Here is a 17436-nt window from a genome sequence, read left to right on the forward strand (position 1 = left end):
TTTAAGGAATGTAAACACTTCATGTTCCACTATCATTCCAGCAGCGACCTCTAGTGTTGAACAGAAATAATTGTTCAGGTTAGTCTTGGTATAATAAACAGATCCCGTTACATAATAATAAGTTATAACTGATAAATAACTAAACTAACTAAACTAAACCTTAAGTTTATATACCGCATCATCTCCACAGAAGTGGAGCTCGACACGATTTACAGGAATTAATAAAGAAAGGAACTCCAATGGAAAGAAGAAGGGCTTGGTAAAAAGGAAGGAAAGAGGGGACTTAGTATAATGGAGAGGGAGGGAGTAGTTACATTTTGGAGAAAAGCCAAGTTTTCAAATGTTTTCTGAAGCGTTGGAGGGAGGTCGAAATAAGAGAAGGTGAAGGGGATGGAACTTGTATAGTGCTTTTCCCGTGTGTGGTTACAATCCAAGCAGTTTATCTATTTTAGACAGGTACTTATTTGAACCTGGGGCAGTGAAGTGTTAAGTGACGTGTCCAAAGTCACAAGGAGCTGCTGTCTGAATTGAACTCACAAGGCAACTGCTCCACTCAACGTGCTCTTTTTCTCAGCAGTTGAATTTTAGTTCCCATGGACCCCTAAGGAAGCCATTGATGTAAAATTCATGTATGATGAGCCAACCAGCCAATAAAAGCACTCAAATACTCCAGATTTTTCAATTTATCGCCTGCCCGGCCCTCGCTATGGTAGCCATAGTGCCGTGGCAGGTGACTTCGCCGAGACAAGCGCGCCACTCAAAAAGGAGAATGGCCCTTCAGGGTGAGAATACCAAAGGCTACAAAAGGAGAGGGTTTTTTTGAAACTTGAATAGTAAACTCCCCAAACAGTTCTGGCTTTCAAAAAAAAAGTTCAGGTTTATTATATCACCTTTCCCAAAAGGTGGAAAGCTCAAACTCTCAGGTAAGTTCATGCAGTTTAAACCTGCATCATTATCAAGCCCAAAAGAAGAGGAAAATTAAACAATACTGGCTTCTAACAGTTCAGCCAAGCTTCAGTAAGTCCCCAAGAGACCAACTCCTGGGCTGCCTTACTTCCAGGCAGGCCCAGAGTTATCAGGAAAAAAAAACAAACACTTCTCAAAGGAAAATAAAACACTACAGCAGTGCTTTTTTGCCAGATGAATTGCAGGGTGTGAGACTGTGTTGTTAATGAGGAGTAGATGATAACAGTATTTATTTAATTGTATGTATTTAATTGTTTGTATCTTTTGCTCTGTTTTGTTAGTGAACATAAGAACTGCCGCTGCTGGGTCAGACCAGTGATCCATCGTGCCCAGCAGACTGCTCACACGGCAGTCCTTAGGTCATAGACCAGTGCCCTGAGTCTAGTGTATTTATTGTCGATCTTGTATGTATTTTTGTATGTGCCCACCCTAGGTAAGGGTGGGAAATAAACAAACCAGAAACTTGGACTATTGTCTAACCTTTATCAGCTCCAGCTTCTTCAAAACAGGCCCGTGAAATTGATATCAGGTGCCAGAAAATGAGACCACGTGTCTCTACTTTTTTAAAGAACACTGGTTCCGTATGTCCTATAGGATCACATTTGAAATCCTAATCCTCCTATAAAAGATTCTTCATGAGTTCCTCTCTCCCTGGCTAAATACCTTATTCTTGACTCCATGTGCATTGGGCTCATTTTAGTTAAATTTACTGATGGTTCCTTCATGTAACCATCTATATTCTAAATCTAAATGTTCCCCCAGATGGCACGTGGGATCTCGTAAGGAGAGGAGATAGTGGATGCTGTGGCTGGGCAGACTGCATGGGCCATTTGGCCTTTATCTACTATCATGTTTCTCTGTTTTATTGTGAGCGTTGTAGACCCATCTTTTTTTTTGTCTTGCTATTTAAGAACGGAAATGCCCTATCAACTCTTCAAGAAAGGTCTCAAAGCATTCCTATTGAGGGTTTTATTTACAATTTAGTGAGTAGCACACCAAGAACAATGACAGCTAGCATTAGTTTGGAACCCTGCAAAGATTGGCATTAGAGAACGACACGGGGACAAATTTGTCCCTGTCCCCGCAGGAACTCAATTTTCCCATCCTGTGAGTTTTGTCGCTGTACCTGCCCTATTCCTGTAAGCTCTGCCTTAACCGCACAAGCCTCAAACACTTATGATTTGAAAGTGTTTGAGGCTTGTGCAGATGAGGACGGAGCTTAGGCATTGGTGGAATGAGGCATTATGACATCACAATCTGAGGTCTAGAATGTTGCTACTTATGATTTGAAAGTGTTTGAGGCTTGTGCAGATGAGGACGGAGCTTAGGCATTGGTGGAATGAGGCATTATGACATCACAATCTGAGGTCTAGAATGTTGCTACTTATGATTTTAAAGTGTTTGAGGCTTGTGCAGATGAGGACGGAGCTTAGGCATTGGTGGAATGAGGCATTATGACATCACAATCTGAGGTCTAGAATGTTGCTACTTATGATTTTAAAGTGTTTGAGGCTTGTGCAGATGAGGACGGAGCTTCTAAGAATGGGGCAGGGACAGGAAAAGAACTTGTGGGGCTAGGAAAATGAGTTGCCATGGGGACGGGGAAAAATTTCTCCCCCGTGTTATTCTTTAATTGGTATGTAATTTTCCTTCTCTCTCTTACCTGCAACTCTGCTTATGTCCTATATAGTTACTTATTATTGTAAACCGCGGGCTGTACTTCGATAAAGTAAATGATAACAAAAACTGTGCATCTTCCATACCTAATTTACAGGTATGACCATTCAGATTTATTCTGCAAATTGACTGGTTCACTTACAGCTACAGAAAATCAAAATCATATTATGCAGACTGCAGCTATAAAAGAACACATACTAACCAACAAATATATGGGACACCGACTAGAACAGAGGGTACATGAGAAAAACGGAAAAACTAAACTAACGAAAAACCTTCATCTTTTAGCTGTAGACTAGGGATATGCCATAGGTCAGAAATTTCAGTTCACTTGAGCAACATTTTTTTCAAAACACACATTATGTGCACAATCAATTATATGCATGTTCCTCACAAGTTAATGTGCATTAATTCAATTTTCCATACACTAAATTTTAAAACATATTAACAAAGTAGAACGCATGCTAGCAAATTTACATCCTTACTGCAGCCCAATAAATCAAACAGAATTAATCTGTTCAGCAAAACACAGAAATAAATTCACTTACCCACAAAACCCCTTCCTCTGAAAATAAAAATTCCACACTGCAATAATTCAGTCTTTTTATTCGTTTATTATGGAAATTCTAAGCGATGTACAAAAACAGTAAAATTACAAGTTTCTGGGGGAAACAAACCAAATAAATTCGACTAACCTGACAAAACATATAATACAAAAGGAAAAAATGGGGAAAGAAATACAAGTTATTGATAGTAAATAAAACGAGTAAGGGGAAAAACAATAGGAGGGGGGAGAGCAGTGGGTTTAAAAAAAAATTGAGAACTAAGATTCAATTGAGGCTCCTAATCTAGCTTTGGTAAACAATATTTTTAGATGAAAGGGGACAAGGAGAAAAGAAAATGTGTATCCTGTTTAGAAATCACATATATGGAACAAAACATTTACTTATAGCAGTGAACTCTGCACTAAAATGTTACACGGATAAACAATGAAATGTTTTAGACATTGTTTCTCAAGTCATTTGTACTAAAAGTTCTGGGAGCTTTCTTTGAAGTTATCTATTCTTTTGCCCGATTGCCAACACCCAATACCCACTGCATCACAGGATGAAATATAATTTTGATTGAAATTCACTCACAAAATGCAAGCAGTTCAGATGTTCTAGTCGGCATGCAAGCGCAGTTTCCATGATTTTCATGTACAAACCATTGTTTCCAAACTTTGGGTTCAGCACAATCTTCTAGTAACTTTTCTTTAAAAAGCAAACAGATGTATTTGAAAACAGACTATCTTGGCTCTCTCTTACTAATCTGTTCCCTTTACAAGCACCTTTATAACACGATGACAACAATCCAATGCAGCTCATTCACATTGGCACTAATGATGCTGCCAGGTACCCCTGCAAACGTATCAAAAGTGACTTTATGGCTCTGGGAGAGAAGATGAAGCAGTCAGATGCACTAGTGGTATTCAAGAAATTTAATGTTCATTGCTCTATTTCAAACTCCAACATCCTTGCACTGGCACACACACACAAAAAAAACCAAACTGCCACATGTCGATATGAACACAGCTGTGAGACACTTATATACCAAGGTTATGAAACCTTACTATGCTGTCTGTACAGTGCTGCCAATATATGCACACGAAGGCAAGTTCATGAACTTAACCGTCAGGCCTCGTAAGTTCCTATATTATAACTGTTAACAGCATGCCAGAATAATTTAAAGCAACATAATTTCTCATGAGAATTGAAAGTAACTGAAGAATTGCTTAAAAACCCTATTTTAAAATGGTTCTTTCAGCAACAACTAATGCTTTAAATCTAAAAGGTACAAGATATTTGCAATCATGTGGGAAAAAAAAAATCTGCCCTGAGATCTGCAGGAAATGTTTTAATAACATAGTAAATGGTAGTAGATAAAGACCTGAATGGTCCATCTGATCTGCCCAACACACTCATCAATCCATGATTAAACCAACAATGAATGTGATATAAAATACCTGATCATGGTCTTTCTTTGGCATTCTGGGACAAAGACCGCCCTGCACTGTCCTTATAGTCTAACTACTGGAGTTGCCGGCAAAGCAGTAGGCTGGAGTGGGTTTTGACGGCAGTCCAGCAGTCTTCTTTCAATCCTTGGATAAGGAAAGATAACCATTGATTACAGTAGATTCTGAAAATATGGCTTAATTACCGTATATAATTGAATATAAACCTATCCAAATATAAACAGAGGTAAGCTTTTTTCCACCCTAAAGAGGGAAAAAAGGTTGACTCGAATATAAATTGAACTCATGGTAGTCTCACAAGGTTACTGTGGGAACATGTGGCAGCCAGTTTGAGTAGCGAGACTGCACAGGACAGGAGCACAGAAGGATTGCCCTTGCCCACCACTGGACCAGCAGAGTTTAAGGTAGGCCTGGGGAGAGACCTGAGATGGGTCCAGGCCTGTTTTATCATTCCCTCTGTGAGAATTTCCCTATTGTTTTGTTTATCTATTGAGCAGGGATCATCTCATACATGTTCAATGCACAATGCTGTGTAGTTCTAGCAGCACTACAGAAATGTTAAGTAGTAACTTAAAAGTACTATAACTTTTACAGATTATGCTTCAAAACTGGATCAAGACTGTCCAATCAAATATAAACCAAGACCCCCATTCTTGGGCCATTTGTTTTGCCCAAAAATCTAGGTTTATATTTGAGTATATACAGTATATCATTTTTCACATAAGTGCTTGAGGTGCCAGTTCCAAATCTGAGATTTTTCAGAACAGACATATAGAGAGGCCAAAACAGCCTTATAGTGGAGCAGGGTCAATAACGAAACAGCATAATAGAATATCAAAGAAGCATGATCTGGTATTCTGTACATGGGAAGAGCAATACATATCATTGATCTCCCAAAGCTGCAAATATTTCCATCTGAACAATTGGTATTCTAGCTCCAAAACTAGTGTCAATAATCACAATTAACTGGGTAAAGCACATACTGACACTATTCAATACAAAACAATGTACTTTGAAATTAGTTAAATCGATTTAGGAATGACTATTGGTTTTGCACAGTCAGTCTTTCTGACATATGATTGCAATTCCTATCCTTTGAAATTAGCAATTTGATTACTGTGTGTATGTGGCGGAGGGCAAGAATAATCCAGAGATCTCACATCCGCACTCTAAGCCAATGGTAATTATCTTATATTAAAACCTAGGGCTTCTTTTACAAAGCCATGCTAGTGGAGTTAACGCACGCCACTTTTCATCACGCGCTGGCCAAAAGCTACCGCCTGCTCAAGAGGAGGCGGTAGCGGCTAGCGCGTCCGGCGGTTTAGCGCGCGCTATTACATGCGTTAAACCGCTAGCGTGCCTTTGTAAAAGGAGTCCCTAGTGTTCTAAGCCACACAGAACTTATTTTGTTGCTTGCACAGATGCAATATAATATCACATTCAATGCTGTGATAACCTGGTATAATATTATTTGTCATAGGATAGGATATGTTTCTCTATTCCTTACATTGCTCAACAAAGACAATGGAGGAATGCATGATCTTGCACTGGACTAACTTGTTTACACTTCTCCCTCCGGATTTGCGGGGGTAGGGGCAGAGCCGGACTGCGAATAGCGAAAAACCGCGAATATCCGGCTCTTACCCACCCCCGCCTCCCTCCCGCCTTACCTGGTGGTCTAACGGGCTTTCGGGGCAGGAGTGATCTTCCTACGCTCCTGCCCCATGCAGATCGCCATTAGGAAATAGCTGTAGTGAGTTCCCGTCGTAGTCTCAAGAGACTACGGGAACTCACAGCAGCCCTCGAGACTACGACGGGAACTCACTACAGCTATTTCCTAATGGCAATCTGCAAGGGGCAGGAGAATAGGAAGATCGCTCCTGCCCCGAAAGCCCGCTAGACCACCAGGTAAGGCCGGGAAGACTCAACGATGTTTTTTTCTTTTTTCCCCCTCCCCAAAAAAATCACGAATATGTGAAACTGTGATTACCGAAACCGCGAATGGGGAGGGGGAAGTGTAGTTACATGAAACAAAAAGGAGGTTCTATTTCAACCACAAACAACATCAGAACTTAGTACGAGTTTTTCCTGAGCCGACAAAAATTGAAGCTTGCACAGAAACAATTAGAAGAGGTTGCCATACTACAAGGTTTCAGTTTTTGGCTTTGGCCTCATTACTAAGATTAATACAAAATCAATTATTAAAGTAGGGGCAGTTATGTTTTGTGATGGACAAGTTATAAAGGTAGCACAGCATTACTCTTATTTTCCTAATGCTAAGCATTTGGAAAGTGATACAAAATGCATCTCACAGATCAGCCATTTCCAACCCAGTCCTCAGGACACACCTTGTTCCATCAGGTTTTCAGGATATCCACAATGAATATTCATGAGCTAGATTTGAATGCATATTCATTGTGGAGACTGAAAATTCTAATGGGACTAGGTATGCCCTGAGGATTAGGTTGGAAATGGTTGCCACACAATATATGGGTCATGTATACTAAAAAGGTTGTCTCATTTTTATGTCCATGGGGAGGAGGGGGATGCTTAATACATCTGGTCTCAAATGGTGAAGATTAGAAAGGATTACCACTTAATAGTTTGTTTGATGGAAGTGGTATACCATATGAATAAATCAAAAAAGAAGTTTTCTCTCAATTTCTGCAGCTAGCTTAATACCTCAGTTAGTGCTACTTGTTAGAAGATGTAAAAGCACCAGTTACAATTTTTAGGATAAGAGAAATGCTGCTTTTATGGCAACACCTAGTGGTCGACCAATGAACAACGATGTAAATAGCTCTGAAGGGGCTGATCCTGCTTATTTGGTTTTACAGGAGATTGTTCAATTATTTGCTCTATTTATGAAAAGCTCTTTGAAAAAGGAGGGAAAATACTGGAGGTGATGTCATTACTCCTCTTCACCTGACTTCTGTCAAAGTCCTGGCTGCTAAGAACAAACAAAAGGAAAAACAAATACTGTAAGCAATAACGTCTTTATCTAGCAGAAAAAAAAGTCAGCTAGGCTGAGCTGTTTAAAATAGCTCCTTTCGTGAAATATGTCCTATTTTTTCATATAAAATTGTGTAAGGAATTACTTTAGTATGATTTATAATCAGGGTTTCTGGCTAATCAGAGTTTATTGCAAAATGTATATTTAAGGATTTAAACTCTGCCATAATGGATTTTCATGCTTTATTAGATTCTGATGATTCATCAAATGAAAGTCCACAAAACTACTGACTGCCAAGTGACCAGTCCAGCTTGTCATCTTGGGGACTCTTCTGCTCTTCCTCTGTAAGCTCCAGTTAAAATCATATACAAACAGAAGCTTTAGGAGGGTTCACTGTACATATAGCTTCATCAGAAGGGGCAGAATGGCAGCTGTCACGGGAAACAGTAGTATCAATGCTTTGGGTTTCAAACTGAGGGTGGATAGAAACCTGGACTGCTATCTCCTGGCCTTGTTCGTGAACTGACCCATCATCTGAGTCTGCGCTAGGAGAGCCGCTCCGCTGTATTTGAGAGTTGATAATGTAGATCTCTCCTTGAGCGCCAAGAGCTTGGTTCTCTTTCATTCCTTCCCCAATCTGATCGGTATCATCTATCCGTACCACCTCAAACATTTCCTCCACAAATGCCCTGCAGTTAAGGATGAGCGGCGGGAGAGGAATACTTCTGGCTAGTTCTTCAATATAGCGGGCAAACTCCATGGTCTTGAACTGGGTGACCTTGGCCAGCTCTAGGGTCTTAGCTGAAGTTATGATTGGAATACGCTTAGCAATCTCAAAGGCTTTCTGTAACTTCTCTGCTCCTTCCATTCTGAAGAACTCATTGATAGCTTTCTCTGTCTTGCGGAGGTGGCTGCTGATCATACAGAGGCGGGTAATGTTAAGGATCAAGGTAATGGTGAAAGTGATTAAGCAGACTATTACATAGTAAATACCCATGTCTCCTGATATGAAGGCAACCCGCAGGGTGACAGTATGAATGGAGGTGCCATTTAGGTTGGTGGCTACACAGGTATACTTCCCTCGATCAGCAAAGGTTACACTAGTAATATTAAGGGATCCACTGTCTGATATCAACCATTTTCCACCTAATGCCACAAGCAAAAAAAGAAAAACCAGTTAGTAAACAAATATGAATTGTACAGAGTTCTTAAACAAAACTGATGCAATGTCATAAGAACATAACAGTTGCCAAACTGGGACAGACCAAAGGTCCATCAAGCCCAGTATCCTGTTTCTAACAGTGGCCAACCCAGGTCACAAGTACCTTGGCAATAACCCAAGGAGAAAATCAGGTTTTATGCTGCTTAACCCAGGAATAAGTAATGGATTTCCCCAAGCCATATTAAAAAATCATCACTTAATGACCAGAAGATTTTGTAGTTAAATCATTTTAACTCCTATAACAATGAAATAAAAGCCGAGGTCTGCAACAACAAAATACAGAACACAACTCACTGTGGCTGGCAATTATGTTTTCAAGCCGTAGCCTTACCTCCTTCATCTTCAACAAGAAGATGTCCTTTAGAATTGTACCAAAGTATTTGCTCATACTGGCTGGAATTAAGATTGCATTCAATTAAAGTGCTGGTTCCCTCTTTTGCTGTGATGTCATAGTGCGTGGGAGATGTTGATAACCCATGTAGGTCAGAATAAAGTGAAACATTGTTTGGAAAGGATTTATGATCAGTTGTATTAGTTCTGCTAATGGTTACATTTCCCAGAAAAAAATCAGCTGAGACACAAGTATTGACTATCAAGGCAAATAAGTAGCAATAGGGATTCATGGAAGATAGAGTAGAAATGTTTAACTCCAAAATATGTTGCAGAGGAGTGACCATCAAAGTCTCTACATTATTTAACCAAAGATCTTCATTGATGCAAAGGTCAGGCTTTCCTGAATTCAGCCATGCTGTGATCTTTTCAAGTAAACAGGGCACCAGAGGTGTTCCTCTGCAAAAACAAATACAGAAAAGCAGTGCTGGATTAAATTCCTTAACAAAAACATGGTTAACTGATCAGAGAACACCAACAACAACATAAAACAGAAAGCTATTGATGGCTGGGATTTTGCATTTCCAATCGTTCCATTTTTATTTTTGGAATTTACAATTTTGTTTTATTGTATATCTGCCCATGGGAGAATGCCCCAATATGAAAGAGGTTTCCCGTCATAAAGTGCTCATCTAGCCAGAGTGGGAGAGCTGGCTAGTTCACAAACAGTTCACCAGTGAAAGGCAGCAAGAAGTGAAACTTAATAGACTAACTACTATAGTGGAACCACTTGTGAATTTTGCATTCTTTCAACTGATCTTTTAATTTCTTTGTTGACCCAATAGATTTGTCTGTGTACCACATAAGGGATAAATCTGGCTATTAGAATCAACTTTTTAAGATCACATGTTTCTAATTTTACTATTTTGTTGATACTGGAACACTATAACTTTTACAGATTATGCTTCAAAACTGGATCAAGACTGTCCAATCAGCACGTTTTATTTCTGGTCAATCAGGAGAGGCTGCTTTCATCAGCCAATCAAAGTCCAGACATTTAGGTAACAGGTAAAAAATGTGGTCTTTCTGTGTTTCATACACTTTCTGCATTAGCCATAAACAAGACTCGGAACCTGACATGAAGGAGCGTGTTCTTGTGTCAGTGATGAGTGAGATCAGATTGGTGTCATCATGTCAGTGTCAGCTCATCAACAGTTCATTCCCAGTGCCCACACTTTGGTCTGCGGGGCTCCAAAGCATGCAACAAGACACTGATGACTTGACGTCCAAAGGTGCAACCAGATCGAGTGGGCACACAAGCTAGACATGTGAAATGTGGGAAAAGGTGCTTTTCAGGGATGAAATCACCTTCTGCCTATGTGGTAACCAGGCCCACACCTAGGTGACAAGGTTTCCTAGAGAAATCTTCAAGCCTGAGTGCCTCAACCTCACCGTGAAGCATCCTTTGAAGGTCATGGTCTGGGGGCTACATGGCTGCCAGTGGTATCAGATGTCTGCACATCGGTGATGGAATGGTTCATAGAACCAAGTACATCACAATACTACAAAGGTGCATGGTGTCATTAGCTGAGCAACTGTTTCCAGGCCAGTTCCTGTTCCAAGATGACAATGCACCTTGCCATTGCTCCAAACAGGTGATCAACTAGAAGCGTCAGAACAACATTGAGGCAATTGACTGGTCTGCCTCCTTTCCAGATCTGAATCCAATCAAGAACTTGTGATACAAGGCATGGGCGATATCCAAGAGACATCCAACATCAAAATGTGAGTTGACCGAGTCACTCATCGCAGCCAGAAATCACATTGTAACCCATGATCACCTCATCAAACTGGTTCACTCAATGCCTACTCAGTGCAGACAGGTGCTCAAGAACAGAGGGTGGCCCACCAAATACTGAGCTTTCACTGACACACAAAACCTACATGAATATGAAGGATAGGCGACGCTCACATGTACATTGTTGGCCAGTGAAGTACATGACTCGATTTACGCAGAAAAACGATTACTATGGCAGTTTTAAATCTCAGCAATTTAAGGCCAAGCTAGAATAAAAAGATGATTCTAATAGCCAAATGTTTCCCTTATAACACAAATCTATTGGGTCAACAACAAAATAATTTAAAATAAAAGGTCAGGAAGTGGAAAGAATGCAAAATTCACAAGTGGTTCCAGACTTTTGCACACCACTATACAGTTAACAAATAACAGAGAGAGAGAGCCAGAAAAGCTGAAGCATCAATGCTAGCAGGCCAGGACAAAATGACTCGTCTTAACGCTATATAAAATGCAAAACGAAATATGACACAAAGGGGTCCTTTTATCAAGCCGCGCTAGTGGGGTTAGCGCGTCGGACATTTCATCACTAACCCCCGCGGCCGGCCAAAAAACTAACCTCTGCTCAATGCAGGCGTTAGCGGCTAGCGCAGCAGGCGGTTTAACGCGCGGTATTTTGCGCATTAAACCCCTACCACAGCTTGATAAAAGGACCCCTAAGGGCTCCTTTTACAAAGGTGCGCTAGGGTTTTTAGCGCAAGCACGAAACTACCATGCGCGGTAGCTGAAAATCTACCGCCTCCTTTAAGCCCTAGCGCTCCTTTTACCAAGCCGCTTTATCGCACGCAACTACTGCCTGCTCAAGAGGAGGCGGTAGCAGCTAGCGCCGCTGGCAAATTAGCGCGCGCTGCTTCCTAAAAGGAGCCCTAAAACCGAGCTCTTCCCGGATGGCGCCGGGTTCAGGGTCGTGGTTTCCCCCATTTTTGAACCCGGTAGTTACAGCCGAGGTCCTCCTCGCTGCTTCTAATCAGCCTAAGCATTCCTCCCCCCCTTCGGAGCCACTTTGCGCCGTCCCTAGTCCAACTACAAACAAAACCGACCGTTTTCTCTCGCAGAACTTCCGTTCAGCAGACAGGCCGGAAATACGCTTGGACCGTTCCTTTCCTGGGTCAGAGGTCAGCGCTGACTTCCCCTCCCTGCTAGCGAAGCCGCGCAGAGCCGGAATGAACCATTGGGGAAGGAAGGGGGAGGGCTATTCCTTCGACAGTGACGTAACGCCTCTACAGCAGGTAACGCGCAACAGTGACGTGGCAGCTTTTGTTGAACGCTACAGCGCAGCGTTTCGGCGTCCACTTACCGTCGACGAGTGTGACGTAAGCGGCAGCGGGCGTGCCTCGACGTGGCGCCCCTGGTGACGTTGCGTGGGTGGGAGTTCTGTTTGGTTTGCCGAGCGCGACGCTTGTGTGTGGCGTGTCCAGTCGTGACGTCTGCACGGCTTTGAGCCCCGGGAGGGGAGGGGGTGCTGTGCTGGATTCTGCGCCCAGGTGAGTGAGGAGCAGAGCAACGAATGGGACAAGTGCATGTCTGGTGGTCTCAGTTATTGCACCTCCTGGGCTACTCTCTTTGATAAATATGGAGCAAACTGCCCCCCCCCCACTCGAAATTTGCTTTTTAGTTTCAAATTCTTAAGTTTTTCTCTCCTGGCTTATTTTTAGTTTTTAATTGCATTCGTTTGTTAGAGTATCTGATAGAAAAAAAAATTGTATACCGCCCTAAACTTCTCTATATCAGATGCCAATAAAATTTAAACACAGTAAGACTATTTTGAATGCCATTGAACCTGTTGAATTTGAACTTTCAAATCAGTCCTCTTTCATCTTGGCCTGTGACCCCCTGTGCACTTTTAGCTGGGATTATAGAAGAGAAGCATTCTTGTGTGTTTAGGATAGGGTTTTCAGGATTTCCTCAATGAATATGCATGAGATCTATTTGCATACAATGGAGGCAGTGCTTGCAAACAGATCTCATGCATATTCATTGGGGAAATCTTGAAAACCCGGCTGGATTGCGGCCCTTGCTGCCCACCCCTGGTTTAGGATGTGCTGCAAAAATAATGTGTGGAACCTGTTGGCATTATTTTTCTGGCCAAAATTGGCTCATGTTAAAAGCAGTTGCAGAACTCTCCATGGGTGCTTTGCAATCTGTTGCAGTTTTAAAAAAGCAAATAATTGTACATGGTTTCCTTTTGACATTTTGGTGCAAAACCTTTTTTTACCTGCAGATTATTTTGAACTATACACTAGGGCAGACACGGGCAACTCCGGTCCTTGAGGGCCGGAATCCAATAAGGTTTTCAGGATTTCCCCAGTGAATATGCATGAGATCTATTTGCATGCACTGCTTTCAATGTATATTCATTGGAGAAATCCTGAAAACCCAATTGGATTCCGGCCCTCAAGGACCGGATTTGCCCATGTTTGCATTAGGGCAGGGGTAGGCAATTCCGGTCCTCGAGAGCCGAGACAGGTCAGGTTTTCAGGATATCCACAATGAATATGTATGAGATGGATTTGCATGCACTGTCTCCTTGAGATGCAAATCTATCTCATGTATATTTATTGTGGATATCTTGAAAACCTGACCTGGCTCCGGCTCTCGAGGACCGGAATTGCCTACCCTTGGACTAGGGAGACGAGTTTGAAATTTATCCCAATAAAGACTCTATTAACACATTGGCCAGCCTAGCTTCTGAATGGAGTTCAATCCTGCTGCTTTTAAGTCATGCTAGATTTTATCAAAGTGCTCCAAAAATCTCAACTCACTGTCTCTTTTTTTTTGACTGCTCTCATCAGCACAATTCTCCTGTTTGCTTCCATTACCTTTGTAATTTGCAGACCACAGTGGTTTCCTGCCTCTGGTTGGGCCATGTGGCTCTTTATTCCAAGGCTGCCAGGCTGAGCTGTTTGGGGTTATGAAACTCTGATGCTGCCAGCACTGCATTTGAAGGATTATTGCAAGGAGGTGCATAAATGCTCCCTACTGGTCACCCACAAGCTGGCAGTGCTTGCCTGACTAAACATGAGAGAGATGCAAAATAACATATACAGAAAAGATTTATTTTTCAATAACGGTCACCATTTGCTGTTAAGAATGCTTATATAAAGTGCATGAGACCATGAAATCAGCAGTGGGACTTGTAAAATCCTGCTGAAATAAAATTGCCTTTGAGAAAATGTGGCAAAGTAATATATATCAAAGTCTTATAAAGGGTCACAGAAAAACAATGATCCTTATCATCCTGCTGGACCAGTCCAGACTAATTAGTGATGTTCCCTCAGCAACAGATGGAGACAGAGAAGCTTAAGATTCCAGTGTCTGAATTTAAGAAAGCATGAGATAGGCACATGGGATCTCTTAGAAAGAGGAGGAGATAATGAAAACTGCGGATGGGCAGACTGGATGGGCCATTTGGCCTATATCTGCCATCATGTTTCTATAAGTGTTGCAGCCAAAATTCTATTGACATTTCTCTGCCTTCAGCAAATAGTACAGGTTGAACTGGTGCAGCAGGATTTTTCTGGTAACAGGTCTAGCTTTCCTGATTGCAAGTTATGGCCCATGTCAAGTGGTTGAGGCTGCCCACTGTAGTCTCATTGAGTGTGGATAACATCAATAAAAGCAGGGAGGCCTGGCATCTAACTTTTGGCAGGCAAAAACAGAAAAAAAACAAATCCTCCACAGAATACTAACAGTCGATAACACAGCGAAGGAGACAAAACCAATGGAATTGGGTGGGAACAATTTATTCAGTGCCACAAATTGACTTGACACGAGTCGTGTTTTAGCCGAAGGCCTGCATCAGGAGTCTAAAATCAGAAATGCAAAATATAAAACAATAATAAGGCCTAATGACAAAGAAACATTAAAACAAAAATGCGTAAAAACACAATATATTGTGTTAACCAATAAATATGATACTTTACATATAAGAATGAATCGGGTTACTAAAAAAAAGAGCACATATCTTATGAGGGATAAAATAATGAACACATATCAAATGATGAATAAAATGCACTTATATCAAAATCATGATATAATAATACAGATGTTCAAAGGCGTTCTGAATTGATTCGGTCCCAGTAATAAACTGATATTGACTAAAATTTTAAAAGTGCAGTATATATATTTATATTATTATATAAATATAATAATAAAGAGGAAAAGAAAGAAAAAAGTCAACATCAGTTTGTTACTGGGACCGAATCAGTTTAGAATGCCTTTGAACATCTGTATGCTTTCGATAACGTTGCTCTCCTTTTATATTTAGTATCATTATTATATCATGATTTTGATATATATGCATTTTATTCATCATTGATATGCGTTCATATTTGTGACATTGAATAAATAGTTCACACCTAACTTCTTTGGTTTTGTCTCCTTTGCTGTGTTATTGTTCATCCAATTTTTTTTAAAAAGATTCTATACTGTTTAAAACTAAACGGTTTACATATTTTACTTACATAATTTTGTAAAAACATAATAAAACAGACACACAAACAATCATCAGAAATCATATCTACAAACTAATACCATAGCTTATATAATGAAAATCATGAATAATTCAACTGTGCAGAGAGGAAAATTATTGGCTAAAAAAGGCATAGGAACTCTATGAGCGTCGGGAGCAGCGCAGGCCATTCAGCAGGGCACTCTGTACTAAAAGCTGCTAGCGCAGTTTGATAAAGAGGCCCAAAGAGCCGTTCTGCTCAGTTTTTTAGATGCCATATTTAGAATTTGGGGGCATGTGTGGAGTTAGGGCAGATAACACAAATGTGTATTTGGTGCTTTTAAATTTTTAAAATAAATTTTTAAAAAAACTTTTTAACTCATGGAATGTGCTCAACCACAGTGTATCAGGTTTTAACTCTCTCTGTTTTACGAGCAAAGTATTCACAGATAAAAGCAGACACAGTCTTCTCCTTCCGAAAACTATTGAAATCAATTCTGTTTCATCAACGCGATAGAACTCTGGGCCAGAGGTAGGCAATTCCAGTCCTCGAGAGCCGGAGCCAGGTCAGGTTTTCAGGTTATCCACAATAAATATGCATGAGATAGATTTGCATCTCAAGGAGGCGGTGCATGAAGATCCATCTCATACATATTCATTGTGGATACCCTGAAAACCTGACTTGGCTCCGGTTCTCGCGGACCGGACTTGTCTACCCCTGCACTAGGCCAGGGCTGCCGGTCCTCGAGATCTACTGGCAGGCCAGGTTTTCAGCATATCCACAATGAATGTGCATGAGAAAGATTTGCCTGCACTGCCTTTTTTTGGTATGCAAATTTCTCTCATGCATATTCATTTGTGGATATCCTGAAAACCTGGCCTGCCAGTAGATCTCGAGGACTGGATTTGGGCAGCCTTGCTCTAGGCGATACTCTCCATAATCTGAAAACGAGTGTCTCCCACTAACTGCAATTTCTCCCTCCAATTACTCGTACCTTATTTCATTTTTTCTATTTCTTTTCTCCTTCCTGATATAGTCTTTTATATTTATCTTGTTAGATTGACTTTTCTATCATTTTCTCTGCAATGTAACCACTCTGCTTCACTTTCCCTGGTTCTCCATATCTCTCTGGGGCTCTTCCTTCCTTCTCATCTTCTTTCTATTTTTATCTTTGAATATATGAATGATGTTCTTTTTTCTCTTAGGTGCTTTATTTAATTTTGTAAATCACTTAATACTCATGTACAAGCGGTATCTATAATAATAAAACCCTAAGCGCGCATGCGCACTCCTACTTGCATGTTCTGTTTTCCGTGATCAGTAGGTCCCTGGCAGGTAGTTCTGTTTCCGTGTAAGCACACTTGCGGACCTCAAGGTGATGTTCGGTCTGGCCTGCTCTCTGCTCCCTTAGTGCCTTACCGTAGTGTATTTTTAAGTTCAAAGACGTGGCGGCGGCTCCTTTCACGATCCCCACCTGCGTCGGAAGTCCAACGCAGGCGGGGATCGTGAGAGGAGCCGCGGCGGCAACTTTAAACTTACAAATAATTCTGCCAGAGTCGGCCAGGCAGCAGGAGATGAAGGGCGAGGGTGTAGGGGATTCTTGGAGGGCCGGAGAAATGTAATGGGGGAAGTTAAGGCGAGAGGGTGGGCCATGTCAAAAACATCGGGGAGGAGGCAAAAGGGAAAATCCAGGAAATCAGAAAGTTCAGGGTAGGAGGGAAAGAAGGAAGGAGAGGGTCCGGTTAGTCCGACCTGGAGGAGAGAAGTAGATAATAAGTGGCGTTGTATCGGGATTGGAAAGGGAAGGAGGAAGGCCTGGTTTGAGAATTGTGGAGGTGACGCTGCTAGCCACCCGTTAATGTAACGGGCTAAAAAAACAAGTATCAAATATAATAAAGACAAGAAAAATCTCTGCGGGTACTTTTTCCTGGAGTAGCTTTCACATTAAGGGCCGGATTCTGTAAACAG

At 41.2% G+C, this 17436-nt stretch overlaps 2 protein-coding genes across 7 annotated transcripts in view; one reads left to right on the top strand and one right to left on the bottom strand.

Annotated features, from left to right (window-relative positions):
* Positions 1 to 7012: 7012 nt before the first annotated feature.
* On the bottom strand, positions 7013 to 12439 carry MFAP3 (microfibril associated protein 3). 3 transcript variants are annotated; one of them, XM_033927245.1, is made up of 3 exons: positions 12315 to 12439; positions 9164 to 9621; positions 7013 to 8756 (listed from the first exon to the last, which is right to left on the bottom strand). In XM_033927245.1, the coding sequence occupies exons 2-3, from the start codon at positions 9507 to 9509 to the stop codon at positions 7972 to 7974; spliced, it is 1131 nt and encodes a 376-aa protein (XP_033783136.1). In that variant the 5' UTR covers positions 9510 to 9621; positions 12315 to 12439; the 3' UTR covers positions 7013 to 7971. The 3 variants fall into 3 exon arrangements, with proteins under 3 accessions (XP_033783136.1, XP_033783134.1, XP_033783135.1); XM_033927243.1 differs by lacking the exon at positions 12315 to 12439 and adding an exon at positions 12058 to 12262; XM_033927244.1 differs by lacking the exon at positions 12315 to 12439 and adding an exon at positions 11958 to 12046.
* Positions 12132 to 17436, top strand: part of FAM114A2 (family with sequence similarity 114 member A2) — a 55278-nt gene continuing 49973 nt past the window's right edge. For 3 of the 4 annotated variants that reach the window (XM_033927239.1, XM_033927242.1, XM_033927241.1), the window contains exon 1: positions 12366 to 12501. The gene's annotated coding sequence lies outside the window, so the exon portion shown is untranslated. Of the gene's footprint in view, positions 12247 to 12365; positions 12502 to 17436 lie in introns of those variants that run through there. The other variant, XM_033927240.1, reaches the window with a different exon arrangement.

The sequence above is a fragment of the Geotrypetes seraphini genome, chromosome 18 (assembly GCF_902459505.1).
Source record: "Geotrypetes seraphini chromosome 18, aGeoSer1.1, whole genome shotgun sequence".
Classification (NCBI taxonomy): domain Eukaryota; kingdom Metazoa; phylum Chordata; class Amphibia; order Gymnophiona; family Dermophiidae; genus Geotrypetes; species Geotrypetes seraphini.

Coding starts and splice junctions, on each gene's coding strand:
- MFAP3 (XM_033927245.1), bottom strand. CDS start 9,509: ATGGTCACTCCTCTGCAACATATTTTGGAGTTAAACATTTCTACTCTA. Junction 8,757..9,163: donor TCTTGTTGAAGATGAAGGAG/GTAAGGCTACGG, acceptor TTGTGGCATTAG/GTGGAAAATGGTTGATATCA.